The sequence below is a fragment of the Aquila chrysaetos genome, unplaced genomic scaffold (genome assembly GCF_900496995.4).
Source record: "Aquila chrysaetos chrysaetos unplaced genomic scaffold, bAquChr1.4, whole genome shotgun sequence".
NCBI lineage: Eukaryota > Metazoa > Chordata > Aves > Accipitriformes > Accipitridae > Aquila > Aquila chrysaetos.
The window spans coordinates 60,751-86,045 of NW_024470391.1; the positions used below are offsets into that span (position 1 = coordinate 60,751).

The 25,295-nt window shown below is 58.4% G+C and overlaps 1 protein-coding gene across 5 annotated transcripts; it reads right to left on the bottom strand.

Moving 5' to 3' along the window:
• Window positions 1-581: 581 nt before the first annotated feature.
• On the bottom strand, window positions 582-25,260 carry ACTN4 (actinin alpha 4). Of its 5 annotated transcripts, none has more exons than XM_030006628.2 (22): window positions 25,016-25,257; window positions 15,328-15,442; window positions 14,442-14,561; window positions 11,784-11,870; window positions 11,584-11,671; window positions 11,276-11,354; window positions 11,025-11,106; window positions 10,009-10,094; window positions 7,699-7,791; window positions 7,352-7,582; window positions 6,827-6,974; window positions 6,251-6,401; window positions 5,405-5,513; window positions 5,150-5,290; window positions 4,737-4,919; window positions 4,302-4,436; window positions 3,737-3,916; window positions 3,264-3,410; window positions 2,788-2,868; window positions 2,404-2,469; window positions 1,902-2,060; window positions 582-1,817 (listed from the first exon to the last, which is right to left on the bottom strand). In XM_030006628.2, exons 1-22 carry the CDS (start codon window positions 25,154-25,156, stop codon window positions 1,659-1,661), a joined length of 2,781 nt encoding a protein of 926 aa, XP_029862488.2. In that variant the 5' UTR covers window positions 25,157-25,257; the 3' UTR covers window positions 582-1,658. The 5 variants fall into 5 exon arrangements, with proteins under 5 accessions (XP_029862488.2, XP_029862489.2, XP_029862494.2 ...); XM_030006629.2 differs by lacking the exon at window positions 10,009-10,094 and adding an exon at window positions 10,584-10,669; XM_030006634.2 differs by lacking the exons at window positions 2,788-2,868; window positions 10,009-10,094 and adding an exon at window positions 10,584-10,669 and having other exon boundaries at window positions 25,016-25,260.
• Between the last annotated feature and the right edge of the window lie 35 nt (window positions 25,261-25,295).

The window sequence follows — 25,295 nt, forward strand, 5'->3', positions numbered from 1 at the left end:
GTCCCCAGGACCCCCCAGAACAAGCTGGGGCCCTGCTGGGGCTGGTCCCAGCCCCACTGTCACCTTTCAATCACCTTCCCGCAGTGCTGAGCTCCATGGTCTTGTGTGTCCCGTTCCCCCCCCCCAGCCCCATGGCCCCCCATGATGACCCCCTAAAACCGTCCCCACGGTCCTGACCCCCACGGTCCTGTCCCCATCCCTAGGGTGCTGTCCCCATCCCAGCCCCACGGTCCCGTCCCCGTGACAGCCGCTCCTTGCAGGGGGAGGGACACGGGATGATGGTGACCATGAGCTGCCCCAGCACCTGCCCCAAGGGCAGCTGGCCGTGGGGCCGGGACCCCCGGCAGTTGTGGGGCAGAGCCGGGATGTGGCAGCAGCTCCTGCCCCTCCGGATCTGCTGGCCAGGGTTTTTTTTGCTCCATTTCAGCCGTAATCGCAAAAAAAACCAGGATAGAAACCTTCCTGGGAGGGTCCTGCTTCCTAAGGGCTTTTGAGCCAAATTACTGGGATTTTGGGGCCGGACACTGCCTGCCTCATACTCCCCCCGGCAGAGCCACCCAGAAGGAGAAAGATGCACCTCGTTGCCCTTAAAAATCTGACACCTTTTATTGTCCTGTGCCCCAGGATCCTCCGAACAGACTCAAGCAGAGGTGGGTGAAGCCGGTGGCGGCCCCGGGGGGGTCCCGGCCATGGGGGGGGGGGGCCCTGTGCTCCCCTGGCCCAGGACAGGAGGGACAACAGCAGTGAGGAATGGTACAGTCTCCGTCATTAACAGTTATCAGCAATATTTTAATTACATGACAAAGAAAACCGGTAATATATGCTGCTAGGTGAATATATATTTATATAATAAATCCGTAAGTTAATAAAGTAAATAGGAACCTTCTGGCTTTCATTTAAATTTTAGAAGATCAGGCTTTTTTTTTTTTTCGTCTTTGCTTTTTTTTTTTAGGTTTTTGGTCCTCAGAAAAACCTGCTCCAAGGTGGGAGGGACGTGCTGGGGAGGGGGCTGCGCTGGGGTGAGACCCCCCCCCCCCCGAGCTGGGGCAGAGGGGCCGACGCCAGTTCCGCAAAGACCCCGTTCGGATTTTCTGCTACGGAGAGGCATAAATTAAGAGAGGGCAGAGGCAGGGCAGGAGGAGGGGTCTCCCTTTGAACATGCCAGCGGCCGTCGGCCGTCCTGTTCCGTCAGTTGAAAAAATAGAAGGGGTTTATATTAAAAAAAATAACCATCTGAGCCAGAGCTGCCAGGCGCGCTGAGACTCCCTGCTCCCCTGCCAAGAAACCCGAAGCGACTAAAAGGTGAGAACCCCCCCCACTCCCCGCCAGCTCGCAGCCTGCCCTCCCCGCAGAGCGAAGTGAAAAAAAAAAAAAAAACAAAAAACCAAAACAACAGACCCCAAAATAAATCATTGCATAGGTACGTGGTCGGTATAATACGCAATAACCGGATGGTGGGGCGGCCGCGGCTTTTTCTGTGATCCCCTCCCCGGGGAGACCCCGCGGCTGGAGGGAACAGCCGGTGTCGGTGTGTGTGTGTGTGTGTGTGGATGCAGAGCACGGAAGAAAAAAACAAAAACCCAAATGGGGGCTTGGCTCCTGCCGGGAAGCGCCAGCGCTTGGTGCCGCCGGTGCCGCCGCCGCCGTGGCGGCCGGGCTCAGAGGTCGCTCTCGCCGTAGAGCGCCGTGGAGAAGGACTTGTAGTCCAGGGCTCCGGGGATGGCGTCGGGGCCCTGGTAAGGAGCCATGCGGGCGATGCAGTATTCCGCCTGGTCGGGGGGCAGCTCTCGCCGCAGCTCCTCGGCCGTGATGTAGTTCTGGGGTGGAGTGGGGGGAAAAGAGATGAGCATCCACAGACCGCGGGGACAACCCCCGTCGCCAGTCGCCCCGCCGTGCCTCACCTTGTCCCCGGCCAGGACTTTGAAGGAGGCGATGACTTGGTCAGCCGTGTCCGTGTCGGTGGTCTCCCGGGACATGAAGTCGATGAAAGCTTGGAAGGTGACGATCCCGCTGTTGTTGGGATCGACGACGCTCATTATCCGGTTGAATTCGGCATCGCCCTGGTGGGAGGGGGACCACCGTGAGAGGAGGGCGCACCGGACCTTTGCCAGGCTCTCCGGCGTTCGGAGATGGCCGCCAGACCTGGCTCAAGCCCACCGTGAGACCCCTCCGCCATCTACAGCCGCACAGGAAGGGAATCTCCCGAGTCGTCAGGGATCACCATGGCACAAACGAAGCGCCCGGCGTCGTTCCCGGCTTTCGGCACCGTCCCCTCCGGCCCGCAGCCCTCTCCCACCCGCCCTGCAGTGTGCGCCAGCCCCGGAGGTTCGCAGGCAATGAAAAGAAGATCGGAAAGGGAAAAAAGTGAGGAAAAAAAAAGGGGGGAAATAGCAGATAGCGTACCAGGCTGTATCCCGTGGAGATAAGGAGAGCTCGGAAGTCATCGGTGTCCATGCTTCCCGTGCGCTTCTACTCCGAGAGGGTGAAGAGGAGGAAGAGGAGAGAGAGCCGGCCACAGAGGGCAGAGACGGAGAGCGCATGCAGAGACGGAGAGGAAGAGGAAGGAAAACCCAGGAGGGCAGGGAGGAAGGGAGGAGAGAGAGAGGCAGAGATTCAGTTAAAGAAGGCGTTTTTGGCAGTCGACAGGGGAGGGAGGTCGCAGGGGGAAATCCAGCATGGACGTGGGCGGAGGAGCGTGGAAGGGGAGGAAGACCACGGGATGGGGAGGAAGAGAGAAAGGAGAGAGGTTAATGGCGTCTGCGGCCGCGGGGCGGCGAGGCTGGGTACCTGTCGGTCATTCTCCACGTCGTATCCCAAGCTGATGAGGCAGGCTTTGAACTCCTCTGGTCCCAGGGCACCGCCGTGGTCCTGCACCGCGGCATGGGGGGAAGCCATGCCAGCCGTCAAGGGCGAGGGGGGGAACGGGGGGCCGGAGACATGCACCGGGGCGGGGGGGGGGGGGGGAGGGGGAGAGACACGCCGTTAGTGGAAGGCACACTGGCTTTGCTGCCTGGGGGAGGCTGAAAGCAGGGCTCTGTCACCCCCACCACATCCTAGGGCTGCGTCCCGGCACCGGGGAGGGAAATAATCCCGTGGGTCTTGCTCCTCCGAAAGAGCAGCAGCGGCTTTGTGTGTGGGGGGACACGACCAGGGCCAGCACGTCAGCTCCCTCTGCACCACCCGCCCCGAGGGGAAGCCGACAGCCGAGACGCGAAGGCAGGTTTTGGCAGCACCGCCCCGGCGCGCTCGAGGTGCCCCCGTACCTTGTCGAAGTGGTTGAAGGAAGCCCTGAACTCCTGCATCTGCTCCTGGCTGATGCCCTTGGCGTCGCGGGTGAGGATTTGGTTCTCCACCTCGTTGATGGTGCGGGCGATGGTGGTGAGGAGCTGCTCCCAGCCCACGCGGATGTGCTGGAGGGCGAGAGGAGGGGTGAGGGTCTCGGGGAAGGGACAACCCGGCTTGCCGAGTTGAGGCGTGCCGCCATTTGACGGTGACTCTTGCGGTCAGGGAAGCAGGAGTCACTGGATGGGAAGCAGCTACCGGTGACACCCCAGCACCCCGACTCAAGCCCAGGCTTTGGAAGGCTCCAACTAGAAGGGAGAGGGCACCTTTGGGTGTCACCGAACCCTCTGGGCGCACCAGGAGGGAGAGAGCTGAAGCCTGGCTCAGCTCTACAAGGAAAGCTCCAAGCTCTCCCTTCACCATCCTCGAGTCTGGGCGGGCGAAGGGAACCCACCTCCATGGTGTAGTTGGTGTGCTTGTTGTCGAAGATCAGCGCCTCCTGAATGAGCTGGTGCTGCTGCTCCAGCAGGTCGATGTTGGGTTTATAGTCCACGATGCTCTGCTCGTATTGCTTGAGGTGGTTGAGCTGGTCCTCCAGCGTGCCGTTCATCTCGATGGAGATACGCCCGATCTCCTGGAAGGTGGGGAGAGGGGGAAAACAACCCCAGCGGGGTCCAGTCAGGATCGGGCACGCCAGGAGCAATGCCACGAGCTCTGAACCAACCCATCCATCCGTCCATGCCCGACGCGGAGGGCTGACGGCTGCTAGCAAGCCTAAGCACGAGCCCCGGGGTGCACCGGGCTGATTTTATCAACGGATTCATCGCTTTCCGTTCTTTTTTGGAGCCGGGGCAATGCAGACACGGGGCAGCTCTCGCTCCAAAGGGAGGTTCCGAGGCTGCGGCTCTGCCTTCCCCAGCCCTCTGAACGGCAGATGGCACTCCGGCTCCGGCAGAGCCCACCAGCCGCCGGGATAACCGCTGCCAGCCGCCCCTCTCCGGCGCCGGCCAAGCCCTCACCTCCATCTTGGTCTGGATCCAGGGCCCCACGATGTTGGCCTGGCTGGCGAACTGCCGACGTAAATGCTCGTTGGATTGCTGCTTGCTCTGCTCGTCAAGCAAGGCATGGTCCCTCTTCGGCACCAGCTGCTGGACCTGCGAGGAGAAGGGGATGGCGCTGGAAGAGCCGTGGGCGCACATGGCAGCGGGGACAAACCTTTGCTCGGGCAGTGGGGATTGAGGTATTTCGGAAAGACGGCTACGGAAAGGCACAGCCGTGAAAACCCACGGTGCTCCAGGCACAAGGGGAAGGAGCTTGTGGAGCGTCTGGCTGTGGAGGGAGCAGGAGCTACAGCCTCACAGACGATCCCTTCATTATTATCTGCTGGCACACTAACAGATGGCCTCACCGGGGCTTCGGCTACACGTGGTGCTGATGCTGGAGGAGGCACTTACCCGTTCCCACTTGGAGTTGATGATTTGTGGGGTTACAGAGGTGTAGGGGTTGTTCCCAGAGAGCTTGATGCTGTTGAAGTCCGCGATCCGCTGTGCTTCCCTCTGGATGCCCAGGATGGCCTCACGCTCCTTGTCGGCGTCGGGCAGGGTGGACTTGAACTGGTCGTGAGCAGCGATGAGTCCCTGCAGGAGACGGGATCGGGGTTAGAGCCTGGGGCCAGGTTTGGGGAGCTGCTGTGAGAGTGATTTTATACCAGCTCATCCTTCCCCCCAAGAGAAGTTCCCTGGATCTTGCAGACCCCAGAGCTCGCACGAGAAACGGCCAAGCAGCCATCTCAAAACAGGAGGCAAACATCTCTGTAGAAAGCTGAAGGCTACAGAGCCTTTGCAGCTCTCCTCCCGCAGCCTCCTACCTCGATCTCCTCGATGGTGTGGACGATGAACATGTCCTGAAGGTCTTCCATGGCGCTCTCCATCCAGTTGTTGAAGGGGGCCGCCCTCTTCGCATACTCCAGGTGCAGCTCGTCGATCGTTTCCAGCTGCTTCTCTGTTTTCTGCACGTGGCCGGGAGGAGTTAGGAGCAGAGGAAACCCCTCCCACCATGGTGGCCTTGTCCCCTCCGTCCCCATCTGGGGCAGGGAGCCAGCAAGGAGACGGGTTGTCCTTACCTCGAGAGCCTCTCTCCTGCTGTGTGTCAAGGAGCCCAGAACATCCCACTGGTCGCAGATCTTCTGGCACCGAGCGTTCACGCTGGGCGAGTCGTAGTAATCCAGCTCGCTTTAGCAGGGGGAAGAAACGCAGCAGGGTGAGGAGACGGGGGGGGGGGGGCAGGTGCAGAGTTTGGGGCTGGAAGGGACCACGAGAGCCGCTTCGGGATGGGCTAAGCCCCCCCACATCACTGCCAGCCACATCCCGACGCAGGGACGCGCTCGACTACGAGCGGCCCTTCCAGTGGCTTTCGGAGCCCCCGCTGAGGCGGCGAGCAGGGCAAGCTCTGCCGATGGCGACACCGGGGCTCATTAAAAGCCCGGCGCGCACAAGACCGGCTCCTGCCTGAGCCACCACGGCTCCTCAGCTCCCGCCTCGCTCCTCGCTGCGGCGTTTTCCATGCTCCCCAGCCGCGTGTCCCCGTTTCCCGGTTGTCGGTGACTCGGGCCACTGGAATAAGGGCTCCATTCATGGCTTGGCCCTGCCTTTGGCTTTCAGTGTACTAATTGTGTGCAAGTTTATCTGACTGGGGAAAAGAAAAAAAAAAAAAGAGCCGGGCTGCCCGGGCTGCCTTACAATAACCGTATTCTAGCAGTGGAGAAAACAGGAGGGGGAAGGGACGGGCAGAACAATAGGGGCACTGTGCAGAGGAGGCAGCCGCCGGCGCGGCGCTCGGAGGTGAGCCGCGGTCCGGGTTTTGCCGTGAGACCCCCGGTACAAAAGGTTTTGCAGAGAGCAGGGGAGGAAGGGGCCAAAGCTCAGAGCGTCCCAGGGTCCCCGGGGTATTCGAGGGTGCGGAGACGTACTTGAGTTCCTGCGCGATTGCCGCGATCTGCTCCACGCGGTCCTGGTGTGCTGCCAGATCGCTCTCGAAGGCTTCATGCTTCCTGATGAGGGCTTTGATGTCCGACAGGGTGGCGGTTTCATAGTCCTTCTGCTTCAGCATGGCTTCCTTGCCTAGGGACAGAGGAGCGAGGGCTGTCACCTCCCTGGCGGGGCTGACACTTTGTCCCCCTCTGAATGCGCTGGGAGAGGCACCGAGGCGGACCCCAAACAGCTTTTTCCCCCTGCCCAAGCTGATACGTATCCAGAAACCCTGAAATAACAAAGAGCATCTCCGAGACGTGCTGCTCTTCGAGCAGGGAAAGTGGACAGGGACCCTGGTTGCTCACACCAGCAGCTCGCCACCACGTTGGCCCCGCTGCCGCAGTCCACAGCATGGATGGTCCGTCCCGCTCCCGGAGAAGGAGGGCGGCTCGCGGATTTTAATAGGGTCAAGGCGCTTTCCGAGAGCTTCGTCACTCTCAGGGTGACCCGCCTGCGATGGAAGCAAAACCTTCCCATCCCCCCCGCCACCTAAAAGTGCCCCCCCAACCCACTACCTTCGGTCCAGGCCTCGTGGATAGACGCCTTCTGCCTGAACTTCTCGGCCAGGTGGTCGAGCCGCTCCAGCCGCCTGATCTCGTTCAGCAGCCATTCCTCATAGCCCTTCTCAGCTTGCTCCAAGTGCTGCCAGCCGTTATTGATGTCCTGGGGACAAGGCAGAGGGGCCTTGGGCTCAGGGGTCCGCCAGGGTGGGAATGACTGTTTTTTCCCCAGCTCCTCATTGTCACCGCTGCCAGCAGCGGGGTCCCCTCCTCCCCACACCGATGGCAGCAGAGGCACGTGCCCCTCCAAAGCTGTTCTGGCCAGTTTGGGAGCACCGTCTTACATCAGCGCGGGTTTTGGGAGAAGCTGAAGAGGAATCCATCCCCAAAACCCCTCTGGGAGCACAGGAGAGCAGCTCCAGCTTCCATGCTCTCACCCACAGTATTCAGAACGCTTGGACCCCCGCTCCCACCTCATCACCCCCTGGTGTCCCAGCTCTATTCCCCCCGTCAGCGCAGGATGCTCCAGGAGCTGCTCACCGAGACCATCTTCCCCTCAGAGGGCATGAAAGCAGGCCTGTTGCTCAGCCGGAGCTTCGTCTGCAGGGTGTTGAAGTTGATCTCCAGCTGGCATTTCTCCTGCACTTTGGGGGGCTTGTGGACGCGCCGGTAATCGCGAAAGTCTTCCAGCTTCTGCTGCATCTCCTGTATGGTCTTCTGCGGGCTGCGGTCCTCCAGCCAAGGGATGGTACGCTTGATCCACTCCAGCAGCTGTTGGGGGGAATGGGATTTGATGGGTGGGAGGTGGAGAACGGCAGAGGGAGGATGGTTTTAGGGGGCACGGGTCCCCCCAACGCCACCGGTGACAAGGCGGCCGGGTGGCTTACGTCAGAAGCGAGTTTCTCGTAGTCTTCCATCAGGTGCTCGTTCTCCTGGTTGACAGCCAGCACTTTGCAAATGCGGTTTGCCGCGGTCTCAGCCTGGAGGGGAAGAGAAGCACAAGGAAGGATTCAGAGCTGCGGAAAGCTGCGGTGCCCCAACCCGCATGTCCCCATCCCAACCGGACCCGTTCTGCTGGAGCAGCGCTCCGATTGGCCTGGGGTATTTGGGAGCCGCAGAGCATCCCCCCCCGGCAGCCCGGCTGGGTGCAGAGGATCTCTGAGCACCGTGCAGGGGAGACGCAGCCCGGCTTCGAGGCTGCAGAAAGTCAGGCTCCCCAAGACCATCATGGGCGGCTTCCAGCACAGCTCCAGCATCGCTACCTCCGCACGAGCATCGCGGGTCAAACCTTACCAACAGCTTCATGGACAAGGCAAACTCGGGTTTCGAGTGCCGGAGCCCCGAAGCCTGTGGCCACGCTGAGCGTGCTACTGTCACGAGCGAGACCTGTGCTGCCCCGGTGTTTTTCCTTCCCTGCTCTCTGTCTGGAGGCTCACTGCCCTGCTGGGGTCGGGCACTGCTTTCCATGGAGTGGGAGAAAAGCCCATCACACCCAGGCTGCTCCTCTTTTTTTTGTTTTTTGTTTGGGTTTTTTTTGTTACCCATCTCTAAGCACCATCCTTTGGTCTTCTGCTCTTCCATGAAGGCAGATCCTCTCTACACTGGGTGGGAGGGTGAGGAGGAGGCAGAAAAGATAAGCCTGGGGGATCGAGTACCTTGGTAGGCAGCACAGAAAGAGTCCAAGAAGAGGAGTTGAAAGCCAGACATCAACAGAAATAGTGGAGAGGGTCTACAGAAGGATGGGGAAGAGGAAAAACGAGTCGCCACAGGGGAAAAGTAAAAATAAATAAATAAAAAGAGAAAAGCTAGGCATCGGAGGTCTGAAACCCAGGGAAAAGGCAGGAGGGAGATGGGATGCGGCACTGGGCTGCTCCTCCTGCTGCCCCGGGTGCGGCTTAACCACGTTAGCCACGGTCCCCGCCGAAGCCAGGCGCTGCTGCCTCCCAGCACGGCGCAGAAGAAAACAGCACGTGTTCCCGCAGCTAATCGAGGCCAGCTGATGAGGAGGGCACGCCGGCCGGGAGCGGACCAACAAGAATAAAAACCACCGGCCAGGTTGGGATTTGCAGTGCTCCAGATGCAGGCTGCTGCTGCAGGGGGGTTCACACAGCCAGAAAACTAACCCCAACCTTCACTAACCATCCCGCAGCTGCGCAGGACCTCCAGTCGGTGTAAAACCTGCAATGCCAGCGCCTGCAGAGCAGCTGTCGGTGGTGGAGCCATGCAGAGACGGGGTCTCTGCCTTTTGGGTTTACCCCCTTTTGGGACAGCAGCTTCCCAAAGCCGTGGGCAGCAGTGGCAGCCCGTGCCGTGGGACAGCCGTCCTCGAGAGCTCGGCACCGGCCACACTCGGGGGGCTCTGACCACAATTCAGCTGTGCGGATCAAGACCTGGATTGCTCCCACACAAGCTGAGGTTCAGCCCCAGCTCTTCGCATGCCGATGGCTTTCTCAGCCACCAGCCGTCTGAAAGGCTCACTCTCTTCCCGAATCCCTCTGATTAGCACAAAACGGTAATCGCTAATCCGCCCGAAACAGCAATGTCTCTTAAAACGCACCCGCCATGCTGCGAGCCACCCCGCTTTTGGGTCTAATGTGAGATGTTTAGGAAGGAAGGAAAGGAAAGGGCAGCTGAGCGATGGTGCTGAGCAGGGAGGTAGGTCAGGAGCCCTCCCCAGGCACCCCACGGTGACAGGCAGCACCCTGACACGATGACGGATTTCATGCCTGGCTCTGAGTGCTGGTCTAACGAGTCTCCCTAACGAAGGTCTCAGACTGGGCTGGAGGGAACACCAGCCCCCCCTCTCCCCAAGCCCTCGGGTAAAGCTGATTTAAGACATCGCCTCGAGCTCTCGCAAGCCTGGATTGCGCTGAAGAGATGCATCAGAAACCCAGGTCATGGTGCAAACCAGGACTCGGGCTGTTTTCGGTTTACCCAGGTTACCTCCTGCCCCGTACGGTGACAAAAGCCCAGCTACGCTAAGCCTGGAAAGACTTCTCCAGTGCAGGAGCTGGCCCAGTTCTCCTCCTGGACAGGAGTTTATGCTTTGCCCTTTTCCCGAGTGAAGCGGAGCTAAAGCCAGCCCCGCTTTTATGCTTCCAGAAGCCGTGCAGCAGTGCAACAACCCTCGGGAGACCGAAGGTCCGATGTTAGTAGCGGCTCGACCCAAGCGCGCAGCTCCACCCAGCAAAGCTCACCTTCTGAGCACCCGAGAAAGCGTGGTAGAAGCAGGAAACGTATGTCATGATGGCCTTCTCATCGGGCCTGAGAGTGCCTACAATATCTGCGCAGAGAGAAAGGGAGGAGAGAGGGTGAAGAAGCAGCACGGCAATCCTCAACCCCCCTCGGGCATGCAGCGGAGGGGAACAAGCACTTGCTGGGACCTGGGATCCAAACCAGAGCTGGCTGATGGGGTTATTTTTGCCGCTGTGCTTCCCCTGCTTAATAGCTCAGCCTCTTGCAAAGTGCTGAGGCTTCGTTTTGAGATATATCTGAGCTCCCAAGACTCATTAGGCAGCTTCAGGAAGCTCCTTTCTGCCCCAGGTTAGTGCCAGGCTGGTGCTCTGCCAGCCCCTTGGCCCAGCTGCACTAGCATCACATTACAGACAGATTTGGGGAAGCCGAGTGGTTTTTTAAACCCATGTGAACCAGCTGAGGCCTGGTTCCCAAGTTAACAAGAGACAAAACGGCCATCTGAAAGAGAAGTCGCATGAGTGTAGGATGCTGCAGTCGGAAATGTTACAGCAAGATGGGACACAGCTGCCTCCGATACCTTCTGAGCCCCAGAAAAGGCATGGTAGAAGCTCGACACATAGGTCATGATGGCTTTCTCGTCGGGGCGAGCTGTGTTGACAATGTCTGCAAGTGAACAACAAGGGTTAGACTGAGAGGGGGATGTTCGCCACCTCTGGCACGAGCCAGGCTCGCTCTCCACGCTGTGCCTAGGAGCCAGCTCCTCTTTAGGCTGGAATCCCACAAACAAGCAGCGCTTAAAAGCCAGATAAATATACCTGTACAGGCAGAAGAGTGTGTTAAATACGGTACCCTGACGTTAAACCACCCCCCTCCCCTGCTCTGAGCGAGGTTGGCTGCTGGCACGCTTCCTTGGCACCCAAAGGAGTGGATCTTCCATCAAGGACCTGGATGTTTATGGCATGTGGACAATGTCACCCTTCGGCAGCGCATTACAGCTTGAAGCACCCGGAGAGCTTACCCTCTGCATCCAGCATCTTGGGGATGTCCAGGTACTTCTCCGCCACTTCGAAGGCATTGTTCAGATTTGTCACGGGGTCATCCTAGAGAGAGGAGACGAGCTAATGAAGAGGGCTGCAGGGAGCCCAGACACCTTGCTGAGGCAGTTAAGCAGACGGGTGGACAGACAGCCGTGCTTCTCCACCAGCTCAAAGCTCGGTTTTTAGTTGAGAAAAGCAGCAGAGAAGAGACTGCACTACCACTGAGTTTTACCTTTCTGAGTTTGTCGTATTCGATGAGCTCTGGTCTGTGTCTGTGGATCAAGGCATTGAAAGCAAGACCATCCTTCCAGCTGCAAGAGAGGAGGGGAGAGTGAGATACCTGTGCCAGCGCAGGGCTTAAATTCACACACATGGGTCCCCTGACATCCCTCTTGTCCACCCCTCCTTGGTTCGCTAATTTACAGTAGAAGGGCCAAGATGAATTGTGCATCTTCCTCTGACCCTGGGAAACCTCTCTGCGAAAGGCAGCCCGGATAAGGAGCGGATCTCAGAGCCGAGGCAGCCATCGAGGAGGGTTACCTGATGTGGAAGTTCTGCACGTTGACGTTCTTGTAGGGAGCCGTCTTCCTCTGACACCACAGCAGCAAGCCCTCCTTCGCCGAGGTTTCTGCAAAGGGACACGGCAGCTCACAAACCAGCCGGAGCAGCCTTGCCAGCAGATTCGGAAAGTGGATTCGGTGTGCAATACCGCCTGTGGTGCATGTATCCCTGCCCCTTACCTTCCACTGAGATGTCCTGAATGGCAAATCTGAGGATAATGGTCCAGATCATGCCCAGTGTCATCTTCGCATTGCCATCGACTATCTCTGAAAGCCAAAGGTTAAAAACAGACATTAAGCTTCCCGCGGCCAGAGACGGCCACTGTCCCTTCCCATCTACAGGGTAACCCCAAGAGATGCGGGAGCAGGGAGCCAGCGGGGAAGGTCTGCGGCTCTCCGGCACCTCATCGGGAAGCCCAACGCTAGGACTGCCCCTCCAGCACATCCAGAGAGACATCGGTTGCTTCGCAGCTCGCAAGGACAGGCGAGGAGCTCGTCAGATCTTCAGAGCAGGATGCCAGCGAATGCCACTGGCATGCAGGCAGCTCCTTCTTCCCCTCCCTGCTTTGCCTTTGGGTACAGAGAAACAGGCAGGAGCTGCCGGAGCAGCACCCCAGAGCCCAGATTTGGGCTCGCCACCCAACCCACCCCATGCTTTGATTTCGCTGCGCGCCTTTGTCTGGTATGTCGGAAGCGACGAGACAATCCCATAACGTGCTGCTCGCTCTTCACCCACAACATGTCGGATCTTTGTCCCACGTCTTTCGTGACCAAATAAGTCCAGAATTGGAACAAGCGTCCTCCAAAATAAACGTTTGCAAACCCAGTTTCACGATGGTGGTGTTAATGCCCAGCTCCGTCTCTGCCAGACCTTGGGCCGGCTGCATCTTCAGCGGGTCTGGACGGTGACCTGCCGCAGCCCACCGCATCCCAAGCTGATGGGACAGCTCGTTCAACCACCGAGGAGAACTGAACCACGGTTCCCGAGAAGCTCCGGCCCACTCCTGGCCAGGGAGGCTGGAAGGTATCTCCTTGAACAATCAGATGTGACATTTCTCATCTCTTGAGCAACCCAAGCGCTTGTTTTGGGGGGAGGTTGAGGGATTAAGCCAAGATACTCAAGGAGCAGTTGCCTGCAGTGACCATTCAGCTGACGCGTGGGAGACTTTGGTGGATAAATGGCTGTTGTAACCACCACCACACCCACGCATCTTGTATTTTAATGCAGCACCAGTTGGAACACGCACCGGTTTCGGGAACAGGCAGTCTTCCCCAGCAAAGCAAGCGACGCCAGCCGACAAGACTTCAAAGATATAACCTTGGAGCGAGCCACGGTCTTCCAGCCTATTCAAAAACTGGCTCTGCAAGGTGAGCCGCTGCCAAACGGGGCCCTGTCCCCTGCAAAAACCACCCCAAAGCTCTGGGGCAGCCCTTGGGCTTTGTCGGCAGCGAGTAAATCCCAAGGCAAGCGGTCCTGGCTGCTGTGCAGACCGGGAAATCCTCTCCCCCAGCCCCAGGGAGGAGCACAGAGACCTCAGAGCAAGGGAGGGAGGGAATTAAATCCGGTGTTTAACCCGCTTCTCTTTAGCTGGCAGGCTCTCGGCTTGCAGGACTGCGACGGCGCCGCGTCCTCTCCCACGTCAAGCTGGCGTTTGCAATGTGAACTCTTCGATGTCCACGTGTTTGGTGCAAAGGCGATGCCAAGCCTGTTCCCCAAGGCAAAGGACATGCTCTGCTTCATGTGCAACCGGAGAAAAACTGAAGCAAAGGTTTTTTTCTGCTCCGTTTGCCCAGGTTGATTTTCATGGGGACGGACCAAATTGACACAGCTGGGGCAGAGTTGGGAGCTGGCCTGGCCCTGGAGAACCCTGTGACTGAGGAAAATCAGAGATCCTCATCTAATGGGAGGAATTTTGTTTTTTAAACCATAATGCTTTTCCTGCCAGTACGAACACTGGGCAAGGCTCAAAGGGAACAGCAGGCAGAAGGACGTGGAACAACGCAGCTGCAAATATTTGGCTTTTCTAGAGGTTTTTTTTTTTTTGACCCAATCACCAATGGCAATTAGTCAAGGCAGCAGCAGGTACCCGTGTGATGGGCCCTAGAGGAAGCCAAGCCTTCAACCGATCGTCAAACCTCCCCGCCCACAGGCTGAAAATCAACCGAAACACCTTGGGACAACTCCTGCAGCGTGTCCAGAGCTCGCCACAGGAGAGGGGGGAGTTCACACTTTGCCTAGCAAGCCTCACTTCATCCGGGCTTGAGGCGCGGGCTGGAAGGAGCCACTCTTTTCTCATGAGTCCAGCAAAACTGTGTTGCGCAACAGCATCCCCGAAATAGCAGTGATCTTGGAGAAGGAGCCTGCGCCACCTTTAACCTCTGAGCTCCAACGCAGCGAGCAGCACTCGCTTGGTACTTCCCGGTCGGCGTGCACGGACTCCCCTGCAGCAGCGAGACCGGCGACGCCTCCCAGCTGACTCAACCGCGGACGGGTCCGCGGCCGCAGCGATAAACCCACGCCAACGATCCGGGTACGCCACCCAGCACCGTGACTCACCCGCCGCCCGGGGTGTGTAATATCACCTTCAAAATACCAGCTCCCGCTGTGCCCGCTGCCATAAAGTCAGGCAAAGCGCAGGCAGGCGTTGCTGGCACATTGTTCGGGTGCCAGCGTCAGGTCCCCGCACCAGCTCGTGGTGTCACGCTGCGGGGCAGCAGGCAGAGACTGTGGGTCATGGTGACATGGTGGAGCTGGTGCTGGTGCCAGCCGGCAAGTTTTCCCGCTACCCGCCGTGGCCTGGATTGGGCCACCGAGACGTGCCAGAGGTCCAGACTCACCTTCGGCTCCTATAGAGACCAGCTTGACGCCTTTGCTGGCGATGAAATCGAGGGCTTTGTTCACGTTGTTGATTTTATGCACTCTCATTTTTCCCCGCTCCGGTTTTGGCAATCGTTCCCCTGGAAAGGAGAAGCCAGCAGGACTAAAGCTTTTTGTTTAACGTTAACAGTGAAAGAACATGGGAGGAGGATGAGTGTTTAGGAGGTGAGGCCACAGGACAAAAGACTTGCTTTGAGGTATATTGGCACATTAAAAAAAACAACAAACCCACCACCATCCTCAAATGCCGCTTTATAAACCTTGCAGGGACTCTTCTGCACACTTTGAATAGCGCAGGTACAGGGGACATCGACGATGATAGGCAGGAGGGACGGGAGGTTGTCCTGGGTTCAGCTGGGATAGTTAATTTTCACAGGAACCTGGGAGGGGGCACAGCCAGGACAGCTGACCAGAACTAGCCAAGGAGCTATTCCATACCATGTGCCATCATGCTCAGTATATAAATGGGGAGCAGGCCGGGGGGAGCTCTCTCGACTTTCGGTGGGGGAAGTGGTGGAGCGTCAGGTTCCGGGTGGTGAGCAGTTGCACTGTGCATCACTCGGTTTGTATATTCTTTCATTAGCACCGTTGTTGTTGTTGTAACTTCTTTTTTTTTGTGTCGTCCCAGTAAACTGCCCTTATCTCAACCCTCGAGGTTCCGGTTTTTTGTTTTTTTTTTTTTTATTTTCCTTTTCTCTCCTCCGTCTCCTCCCTATCCCACCGGAGGGGGGCGGGAGGAGTGAGCGAGCGGCTGCGTGGTCCTTTGTTACCGGCTGGGCTGAAACCACGACAGAGGTCACACCAACACGTCCTGCTCAGCAAAAATACGGAGTCGGGGGGACTGACCTGAAATCACCTCCAGAAGCAGCATGAGCTTGAGGCCGTCGCGGAAATCCTCGTCGATGTTCTCTATCTGCGTGCCAGCCTTCCGCAGGTGGGAGTTGCACCAAGCTGTGAACGTCTGCGAGGACAAGGCAGGAAGAAGGACGGTCAGACCGGGAACCGGAGAAACCACCCCTCACTGTGAGCTGATACACTGATTCCCCCTTTTTGGGGGCCGTACTCACCGTGTCCCCCCAGGCTGGTGCTGCTTGTCCCCATCTCCAACCCCTCGCCCCGAGCCCACCCCTCCCCTGTGCTGTTGTCAAACCCCAGGACTAAGGGTTTGTGTGTTATTTTGCAGAATAAACAGGGAAACGGGGACCCTGCCGGCACACTGTGACGTCTGCCGGGAACAAAAGCCACCCCACGGCACCGGCAGATCCCCGGCTCCGCTTTCTTTCCGGCGGGTTGCTTGCCGCAGGGACTCTGGAGACCCATGGGGGGATTCACCCCATGAAAGCTGCCAGACTCTGCCAAGCAAGCAGGAGGAAGGATGTCCTGGCTGGCAGCTGCCTGCAAAACAGGCAGCCAGCCCTGCACACCCACGCCCCAGGAGCTAGAGGGGGGGTTTGCAGTAATGCCTTTGCCAGCAAGGGGAGAGGTTTTTCCGCTTCGTCCCCCCCCTCGGATGCTCAGCAGCAAATATTTGCTGGCAGCGGCTGGTGAAGGTCAAGACGACGAACTGCAAACAGCGCAGATTCCTGCACCGAGGCTTCGGGATGTGTCTCGGTCTCCCCCAGGAGCAGGGCGTTATTTCCCAAAGGGGAACTGGGCATTCATGTACATTAAAGGTGCTGCCGGCTCCCAGTTTGCAGCCGGGGTTCCCCTGCGGACCCCAGCCCTGGGTAATAACGCATGAAGCAGGTATTTCCTGCTGCGCTACCCGGAGCCGTTAGCGCTGCCGAATTACGGCCTGAAATTGCAGCTTTTATTGCAAAAAAGCTGGAGGCTCAGGCTCTGGATTGGCGCTCATAGCTGCTGGCACTTTGGCTCCGTGGGGGGAAAACAAACCACCGTTAACCAAGCGGCAAAGTTTACACCGTGAAATCGCAATCACTCCTGCTCCTTCTGTCTGCAGTCCAAGACTGTTGCGAACCCACTGGCCACGGTTGGGTTTCGGATGGTCCTGTTGGTCCATCCATGGACCCAGGTGTCCCCCCCCCCCGCCATCTCCTTTTAACGAGCCATTCATCCCACCAGGACCAGGGGGAAGTGTTTCCCCCAGGCTCAGGAGCAGCACTGCCGGCTGCAAGGGGGTCAGGATGGTGCTAAGCCAGGTTTTGGTTAAACCCAGACCAGGCTGGGAACCAAATCCAGGGGCAACTCTGAGCCCATCCAGCACTGAGACCCCTGGCGCCGGCAGTTTGAGGAGCAGGGCTCGCTCCACCCCAATATCTGCTTTTAGGGCAGGATTTTAGGAGAAGAAACACCGTCCAATCGCCGCGGTGCCACATCCACCCGGCTGAACAGCGCAGGATCCGTGCCCACTTCTCACCCGAGCCGGATGCCGGCTTCACGGCGTCAGAAATACAAATACGCCAGGATTGACCTTAAACAGGAAAGCTGGGTCACCTTCAGGGGGGAAACGCAGCGGCTGTTTGTTAAAGCTGTTTTTGCAGCCCACGTCCCAGCAGAGAGACGGGGACAGCCTGGACAAGCTCTCCTGTGCCATGGAGGAGCAGCCCCACAGCACTGAGAGCATGCCAAGCAGCTCAGTGGCTGGGAAAAAGTCACCTTTTCTCTTCTGGGATTTCACACGTGCTAGGTTGCCTCCATGACTTGCCCTGGGGCTGGCGGTGTGGCTACCTCGGCATCCCAGCAGCAAGGAGAGAGGAGATGGCCGTATAAGGGCAGGAGAGAGGTAAATCTGCAGCCAGAGAGGGTGTTCCCAGGCTGCTTATCAGGACCTCGTGCCCATCAGACATCCCTGAACAACCGCTCAGCAATGACAGTCATCATACGCCGCTGCATGCCTCTGCCAGGCGTGCCCGGGTGTTGTCACCAAACAAGGCGAGCTCGCCGGAGCGTGCCGCGATGCCAGCCGGGGGAAACTTGATGGAGAGACCAGCTGCGAAGCGAGCCCCGGCACGTGGAAAAGGCGAGTCAAGAGCTGAATCACGTTCAGCGTGGCAAAACCCACCCGTACGCAGCTGCTAAAAAAAAACCCAAACAAAAAAACCCACACCAAGCGTAAAAACAGGAATAAAACTCCACCTCTAAAGGAATTTTTCCACTTTACGTTTGGAGTGATTCAGCCCCGTCGAGGCGCTCGCTCGTACGGCTCCGGTTTTGCAAGGATGCTGCTCTGCGTAAAAATAGTAAACCATGCGGCGCCAGGGCCGAGCCGCTGCGCGATACATCAGGCTGCCGCTGCCGGCCAAGGAGCTGTCACAGCCAGCCGTGGGGACGGTTGCCTTTCGGCACGTGGCCTCCCCGGTGCTTTTTGAAGCCACCTGGTGTGCCGAGCCGACGTGCCGCAGCCCCCAGGCTTGTCCGCAGCCCCGGCTGAGGTCCCCCCATCTCTGCGGCGGCGCCGAAAGCCTGTCCTTGTTTCCGAAACGCTATGGAAACAGCCAAGGAGTTAAAAATAGTTGCAGAAAGCAATAAAAAGCCTTCGAGCTCTCCCAAAACCTCCCCAGAAGCTCATTTCCTCAAAAGATGACGGATCTCTTCCAAGTCCCATGAATTTCTTTTCCGACGGCTACCGGGCAGCCACAGCAGAGCTGCAGCACCGAGCCGGGGGCTGTTTGCTGGGCTGAGCCCTCGCTCTCCCCCCGTGGGTCCCCCCTCTACCAGCTGGGGCGACCTGCACCCCCGGAGCTGAAGCTTCTACGCCCTAAGCAGGACGGCACTGAGGCGCTCGGAGCCCGTTAGCTAAACGCCATCAAATTGACCCCAAAAAGTGATTCAGGTGAGTGTGTCTCGCTGTATCGGGCAGCCTCGGGATGGAGCTGAGCCGAGCCGGATGAGATGAGCGAAGCCTAACGAAGCCAGCTTAAGGACCGGCTGGCGGGCAAAGAGCAGCTTTCCCGCAGCAATGTGTTACGAATAAAAGTTACTAAAAAAGGAGATTCCACACATGCTTCTGGAATTTCCTTCCCACGGAGGCGCTGGAGAAACGCTTTCCAGGCATTGTATCAAAGCCGCCTTTGTCGGTGAGGAATAGGTGGCCCCGCACCTTCCCTGGGTGCTGAGCCTGAGCCAAACCCCCCTTGGCGGGGGGAGACCTCCCCTCAACCCCACCGAAAAACTGACCCCGGCACACCTCGGGGAAGGAGGATCCGTCTTCCTCCAATTTTACGCAACACCTGGAAACCTTGAGAAAACAGGGGAAGGGAGGAGCGTGCCCAGCAAAACCCACCTCGCCTCCCCCCTGCCGAATTTGGGGGGGCTTTTGGCAGGGAGAGGGGTTCATTTGAGCACATCTTTCTATACAAGCCAAAACTCCGCTTCGAAAAGCCACAGCGGTGCTGGTCACCAGCCCTGCCCGCAAGATGCCAGGCTGGGGGCTGCCAACTGGAGGCCGCTTGCTGGGGAGGGGGTTTTTATTTTTCACCTGTCACCCACAAGAACAGTGGGCTGCATCGACTCTGCCCGGCTCAGACGGGAACGATCCCGAAGGATTTTTGCAGCCTTCCTTCCTTTTAAGGCAAACACCGACACGGACTTTAGACCAACTTGAAAACCTGACTGAAATCCTCTCTGCTGTCCTCAGAGGCCGTGGCACAGGGCTGAGCATTTGTTTACTTGGGGAAATTTATGGGCAGAACCCTATCAGTACTTTTCCATTAGGTCACCACCAACAATAATCTGTCCTAAAAAAAATATAAAAAATAAGTATCTTTATTTAGAAATCTACTGGAATAGCTTTTTTTTTTTTTTTAATAGTTTCTTCTCACCCACGAGCACTTTCCCTGGCAAGAGCGACCTTGATTGAGGCAACCATGGAGCAACGAGCCCGATAATGCCACCGGTTTCTCTGGAGCGGGTTGCAACGAGACCCCTCACAAGTGGCCGGGCGCTTTTGGTCTCATTTCCAGGGTTTTAAGCAAAAAAACCCATCCAGCATGGGAGCATGCGTTGACAGCCTGAACACAGCCACGTGCGTGGAAAGGGGCAGCGAGACCCCGAGGGAGCCCACTGAGGGCTTGGGTGGGCAACTGGGGGTCCAGCAGAGCCCAACGTACCAGCCACGCTATCTCCCCTTCGTTAGGGCCGCCAACGGGAAGCTCGTTAGGGCAGGAAATCGTTCCTGCACTCCAGGTTATCGGCCTGCTCTTAAGATGTTGCAGAGACTAAACAAAGGTCTGGAGAAGAAACAGGGAGGCATTTCCCAACACATTAGGAAGGCGGCGAACGAGGGACCCGTCAGTATTAGCCCAGCCTCGGCTGGCAATTAGCAGGATCGCTAATTACAGTCGCTAGCGGCTCAGGTTGACTATGAAACCGCTTTTTCTTTGAGGAGCAGTGGCTCCGGAGCTCAAGCAGAGGGGAAAAAAAAAATTACAAAAATCAGGAGAAATGAGGATTTCTGTCTGGATGGGGAGAAAAGGGATGCCAAGGAGCAATGTCTCCCATCCTTGGTCCTGCCTTCGTTAGAAGGGCTTCGTTACCAGCCGGGCCTGGTGACCACTGCCAGGCTTTGCCTTTCGAGGTGGTGATGCCACCGTAGCATCCCAAAACACCAGGACGGGTGGGTAGCCGCTGGCTTGGCACAGCCTGGGTCCACTCCTGACTTGCCAGGCATTTCCAGTCACTCGTCATTTCCCTCGTCGTGGGTTGTTGTTTTTTTTTTTTTTTTTTTGTTGGTGTTTTTTTTTGGTTTTTTTTTTTTTTTTTTTTTTTTCCTAATTTGCTGCTACCGGACGGGCCGGGGGGGAGGCTGGACCATGGAGATTCTCCTCATTCTTTTCCCTTATTAGGCTCTCGGCTCGACTGTTTGGGGAGAAAGCAGCTAACTCGGAGGAGGACGGCAGCAGGAAGCAGCCGGGGGAGGCATGGCCCCCCGCGGCAAACCCTTACCGGAGTCCGGCACGCCACAGCCAGATTTTGAGGGTCTGGGTGGGGGTAAAGAGGTGAAATTCCTCTTGCTCGGGGGCTGGGTCCGAGCCAGGGCGATGCTGTTGGCTCCGCTGCCTCTGTTTTTAGGGGAGATAAGGGCTCAGGTGAGTCAGGGCCAGCAGGTGTACCCGCATTCCTACGAGGACAAGGAGCTCCGCGCCGAGAGCCGGCACACCTTTCCTCGAGCCGGGCGTTGCCCGCTGTGCAGCGGCTCCGGCCCGCCTCAGCCGGGAGTTTGGCACGTCCAGATATTCGGCATGTACGAGCTTTACAGGAGGTTTTTCCAGCAGTCCGTATCTAGGGCTAAACATGAGCTCCTGGAAGAGTTTGGCTCATTAGATCATGGGAAATGACAGGGAATTTCTTCGTCCTCTCCAGTGCGGACGGGTCCGGCTTTGCTGTGTCCACTGGTTTCCTCCCCTAAAACCAGGCGCTGTCGCTACCCTGCCCGAGGTGGGAGGAGAGGCTCAAGCACAGGCTACAAACATGCCAAAAAAACAGGGAAAAAAAACCCAAAACAAACCAAAAACCCAAGAAAAAATAAAAGCAGAGGTATTACCAAGCCAAATGTCCAGATGGAGGAATTACCGCTCGTTTATACCACCAACTGGCACTCCTCGTTCCTCCTGGGAGCCGCTCTGGCACTGCCAGGACGAGGGATCCCCAAATCCTTCTTTCCCAATCCCCAGTCATCAGTCCTCCTTGTTAGGAAGAGCCGTCGTGTTTGGGGACCGTGGAAAACCCTGCCAGAGCATTTCCCCGGCTCTTTGCGTAACTGGGGCTCCTGCCTGGCAGGTCTGCGTCATTAAACAGGCATTAACGTGCCGCCACCACCACGACCAGGTAAGTAATCTGCCGTCAAGGATCCAACTTGGGATTGAAAAGTTGCCTCAGTGGGATTACGTAGGCGGATTATTTTTAAAAAAAGAGAGCCAGGTAGCCTGAAAGGGGCTTAGGTGCAGGAGAAAAATGCACCTGAACCCAGCCATCGGGACGAGAATCTTTATACCATCGCACCAGGAATCGCCACGGGGTTTTTACATATGAGCTCTCCCATGGAAAAAAAATGGGGTTGAACACAAGACGGGGGCTTTTCCATGCTCTGGAAAAGCCATCTCCAATGCCAGGAAAACATCAGTGACAGGCTGAGGGCGAGGAAAACAGGGATGCGGAGAGCATTTTCCTCCAAAGGAGGGTTTAGAGGTGAATCCTGCTCCAGGCACGAGCCTGAAAACCGCTGCGCATGAGCTGGAGGGAGTCGAGGATGCCAGCGATGTTTTCCGAGGAGGCGTAGGGCTCTCGGGGCCGGATGTTTTGTTTTTGGAGAGAAACCAAGAATCCAGCCGGGCAGCAGAGAAGCAGCCGCTCCTCCATCACGTCCGTGCTGTTGGTGGAGGCAAGGCTAAGCGCCCGCCGCTTGGCATTAAACCCCTTGACCCACGAGCGACTCTGTCCACTGGTCCTCTCTGTTCATCCCCGCCACAGGCAAGCCACCAGCCCCAGCCGTGGGCCCAGCCTCGTTAACACGCTGAGGTCGTTAAGCGGCACAGGGCAGCTCGAATCTGATGAGCCAGCGGCGGGTGCAATTAATGACTCCAGCGCATGAGACGACGCTGCAAGAAGCAGGCGTTCACTCTGTGGGACAAGCATCTCCCAAACCATGCTCATTACTGTTCCGTGGGCTCGTTATCACCCCACAGGCTCGTTATCACCCTGTAGGCCCTCAAGGACATTGTGTTTTCCCCGAGTTATTTTTCCAGTACCACCAGCGTCGGAAGCAGGAGGAAGCCGGGAGCGCGCACGTCTATTTAAGGCCGCGCACTGGCAGTAATTTCCCTTTTTTTTCCCCCAGCATGTTTGCCGATGCTGGGAAGGAGGGATGCCGGGAAGGAGGGACGCTGGCAGATCGTGCCCTGCTGTTCCAGCCACATAGCTGAGATTCCAGAGGAGAAACCCCGGGGACTGGACACATACCAGCAGCAAAACCGCAGCCGTTGGGATGGCTCCGCACCGGCACGCTCCAAGCGGGAACGTCCCTGTCCTTCCATCCTGGCTGCTTTTCCCCCCGCAAGGGACGGGATGAGGCCTCGGTCGTTTCCATTTCAGCGAAGCAGATGTTTAAGGGATCTGAGGCTTGAAGCTCGCCGCCTCCTTCCCTCTCCAAAGTCAGCCCCGGCCGAGTGGGATGTTTGGCACGTCGGCAGCTTCCCTCGAGATCAAAAAGACACAAAACCACTCCAAAAAAATTAATTAACTTGAAGACGAGCATGCTGGTCCTTCCGACACCCGCAGAGGAACCGTTTCCAATGCCATCTATTCCTCCTGCAAGGATCAGGGCTGACTTTGAGCCTCATCCTCACCTCCAGGGGAGCAGGGATGTACAGGGGAGCTGGATCCCCAAATTCCTGGAGTAGCCAGCAGCTTTCCGCTCTGGGCAGCACATCAGTGCCTGTCCCCTCACCCGAGGAGGAGGAGAAGACAAAGAACCACCACAGAGGCAAACTCACCACTGGCTGCAGATGGAGAAGGGGAGGACGGAGAGGGGGATGGCCAGACCCGGGGAACGACCCGGGAAATGCTTCCGATGGGCCGGGTGCCAAATCGTGGGGCAAGGGGAGGGGGGGTTTGCAGCCTGCTAATTAGCCAGCTCTCCGCCCAAAGCTAACGAGGCCTTGCCTTTGAACCAGCTGGAATTTATAACCGCTGGCTCACAAACATCATCCATCCGCCGGCTTGCCGGCTCACCCGCGCTCGGCAGCTTGGGCTGCGAGCCACGGTGCAATTCACCCTCCTAGCCTAACTCCCCTCGAGACTAAACAGCTCCACGACAGTTCTACCGAGCCGCACGTCAGCCAAAACCCTCTCTAAATATTGTGTCTCCTTCTCCACGTGAGCCTGCGGCAAGGCAGGGCTGGGAAACCCGGCGGCAAGCTCAGCCCCGGCTCCTCCGGACCCCCACAGTCCCAGCATCCAGCCCCACCGTGGGGAAACTTGGGCATTTAGCACCAACAGACCCAAAAGCTCGTAAAAACCAAGGCCGACAGCAAAAAAACATATGTTATGGCCCCAGACTTGCTGGGAAGCGGCGGGTTGGGGCTGGCTGAAGCACCGCTCCAGGGAGGAGGAGGCCTGGCACGTGCTTCCTTCGCCAAAAATTATGCCGTTTAGCTGTGATTTTTTTAAAAAAAACAACAAAACCCAGCGTAACTATGGCAACAGAAACCCAGCGTTCACATTTCTGAGTTTATACAGGTGTCCACACCTGCGTGGCAACCCACGCCACTCCTCCCAGCCCCAGGGAAGGGGGGGGGCTCTGCTCTTTGGGCGGCCGCATCCCCCCTCGGCCAGCTCCTCCTCCGCCCGCTGGGTCCGAAACCCCCTCCACGAACCCTGCTCCCTTCTAAATAACCTGCAATTAAGACAATTAAACAAAAATAGCACATGGCCACCTCACTGTCTTCCCGCAAACGGTTTCCAATTATTAACCAGGAAGAAGGTGGCAGCAGGTCAGCACTCCCGGTGCTTGCCGGAGAGACGGGTCCCGGCCATACCGTGGTGAGCAGGCTTTGCCACGCCACGAGGGACCGGAGGGTCCCGGCATTGGGGTGTGGCGCAGGTGGACCCCCCCAGCCTCTCACCAAGACCCCCAGTGAGGCGCTGAGTGTGCCGGGAATGTCGCCCTCTCCCCACGGTGCCTTTCGACCTGCCCCTCCCCGCCACCGCCTCTCCCCCAGTGCCCTTTTATCCTCTCCCTTATTTCCCCATTCCTGTCCCAGGGAGCGGATCCTTCCCTCCGGACGCTTTTACACCCAGGCTCTGGCTGCGTCTCGCTCCTCCGGCCGCCCCCCCCGGCCCACCCTCCGGCCAAAGCTGCCCCCCCCCCGGAGAGGGGGACGTGGGATTTTCTGAAGCCAGCTGTGGGAGAAGGCTGTTTTTATTCCACAGCCCCCCCCCCCGGCATGGGAGCCTCGCCCCAGGGTGGCACCACCCCGGAGAGACCCTCTGAGCTGGGCTGTCTGTGCCAGCCCCCCAAAGTGCAGCCCCCTGGTGTCCCCCAAAGCTCTCCCCCCTTGCCCAGACCCACACACCCCCAGTGCCTCCCATCCCTCGGGCCCCAGGACCCCGTCACCCCTCCCCAGCACCCCCGGGTATCCCCTTGGGGTGGCTCCCCCCAAGCATCCCCTGTCCCTGTCACCCCCTCCTTCTCCACAGCCCCCCCCACCTTTCCCCTATGGCTCTCCCCCTCTCGGAGCCCCCCCAGCACCCTTATTTCCTATCACAGGGTCTGCGACACCCAGGCCACAGCATCTGCCCCCCCCCCAGCTCCTGCCCCCCCGGGAAGGGCCCTTCTAGAGCCTCCCCCACCCCAATCTCCAGGCCCACCGCCCCCTCCTCAGGGGCTGCCCCCAGCACCTGCTTCACCTCAGAGACCCCCTCCACGACCCCTCATCTGGTCCCACAGCCCCCCCCCCCCAGGTCCTGACCCTTCAGGGATCCCCTCAGCCCCCCCCCCCCCCCAGTCCCTGACCCCTCAGGAGCCCCCTCAGCCTTCCCCTGCCCTTACGCCTCAGGAGCCCCCCCCCGGGCCCACCTTGCGCTGCTGCTTCTCCCAGGCGGGATCGAGGAGGAGGTCGCGGTCCCAGTCATCCTCCTGGGCCATGTAATCGCCGTTCGGGCCAGGCCCATTACCGCCGTAAGGGTAGGGCTGCCCGGCGCTGTGGTAATCCACCATGGCGGTTGCGATCGCTCCGCTCCTGCCGCACCGACCGGCTCTGCTCCCCTCGGCCGCCCGCCCCGCCACCGCTGCGCATGCGCAGCTCGCCACGCCCGGGGCGGCACGCCCACCGCTGCGCGCGCATGCGCCACTCGCC

Bases quoted from the DNA above. Each gene is read 5' to 3' on its own strand.
- ACTN4 (XM_030006628.2), bottom strand. From the start codon at position 25,156: ATGGTGGATTACCACAGCGCCGGGCAGCCCTACCCTTACGGCGGTAAT. The intron at 11,672-11,783 runs GTAAGGGGCAGG...GTCCCTTTGCAG, and splicing joins TCAGGACATCTCAGTGGAAG to AAACCTCGGCGAAGGAGGGC. The intron at 2,869-3,263 runs GTACGGGGGCAC...GCCGCGGTGCAG, and splicing joins CCTTCAACCACTTCGACAAG to GACCACGGCGGTGCCCTGGG.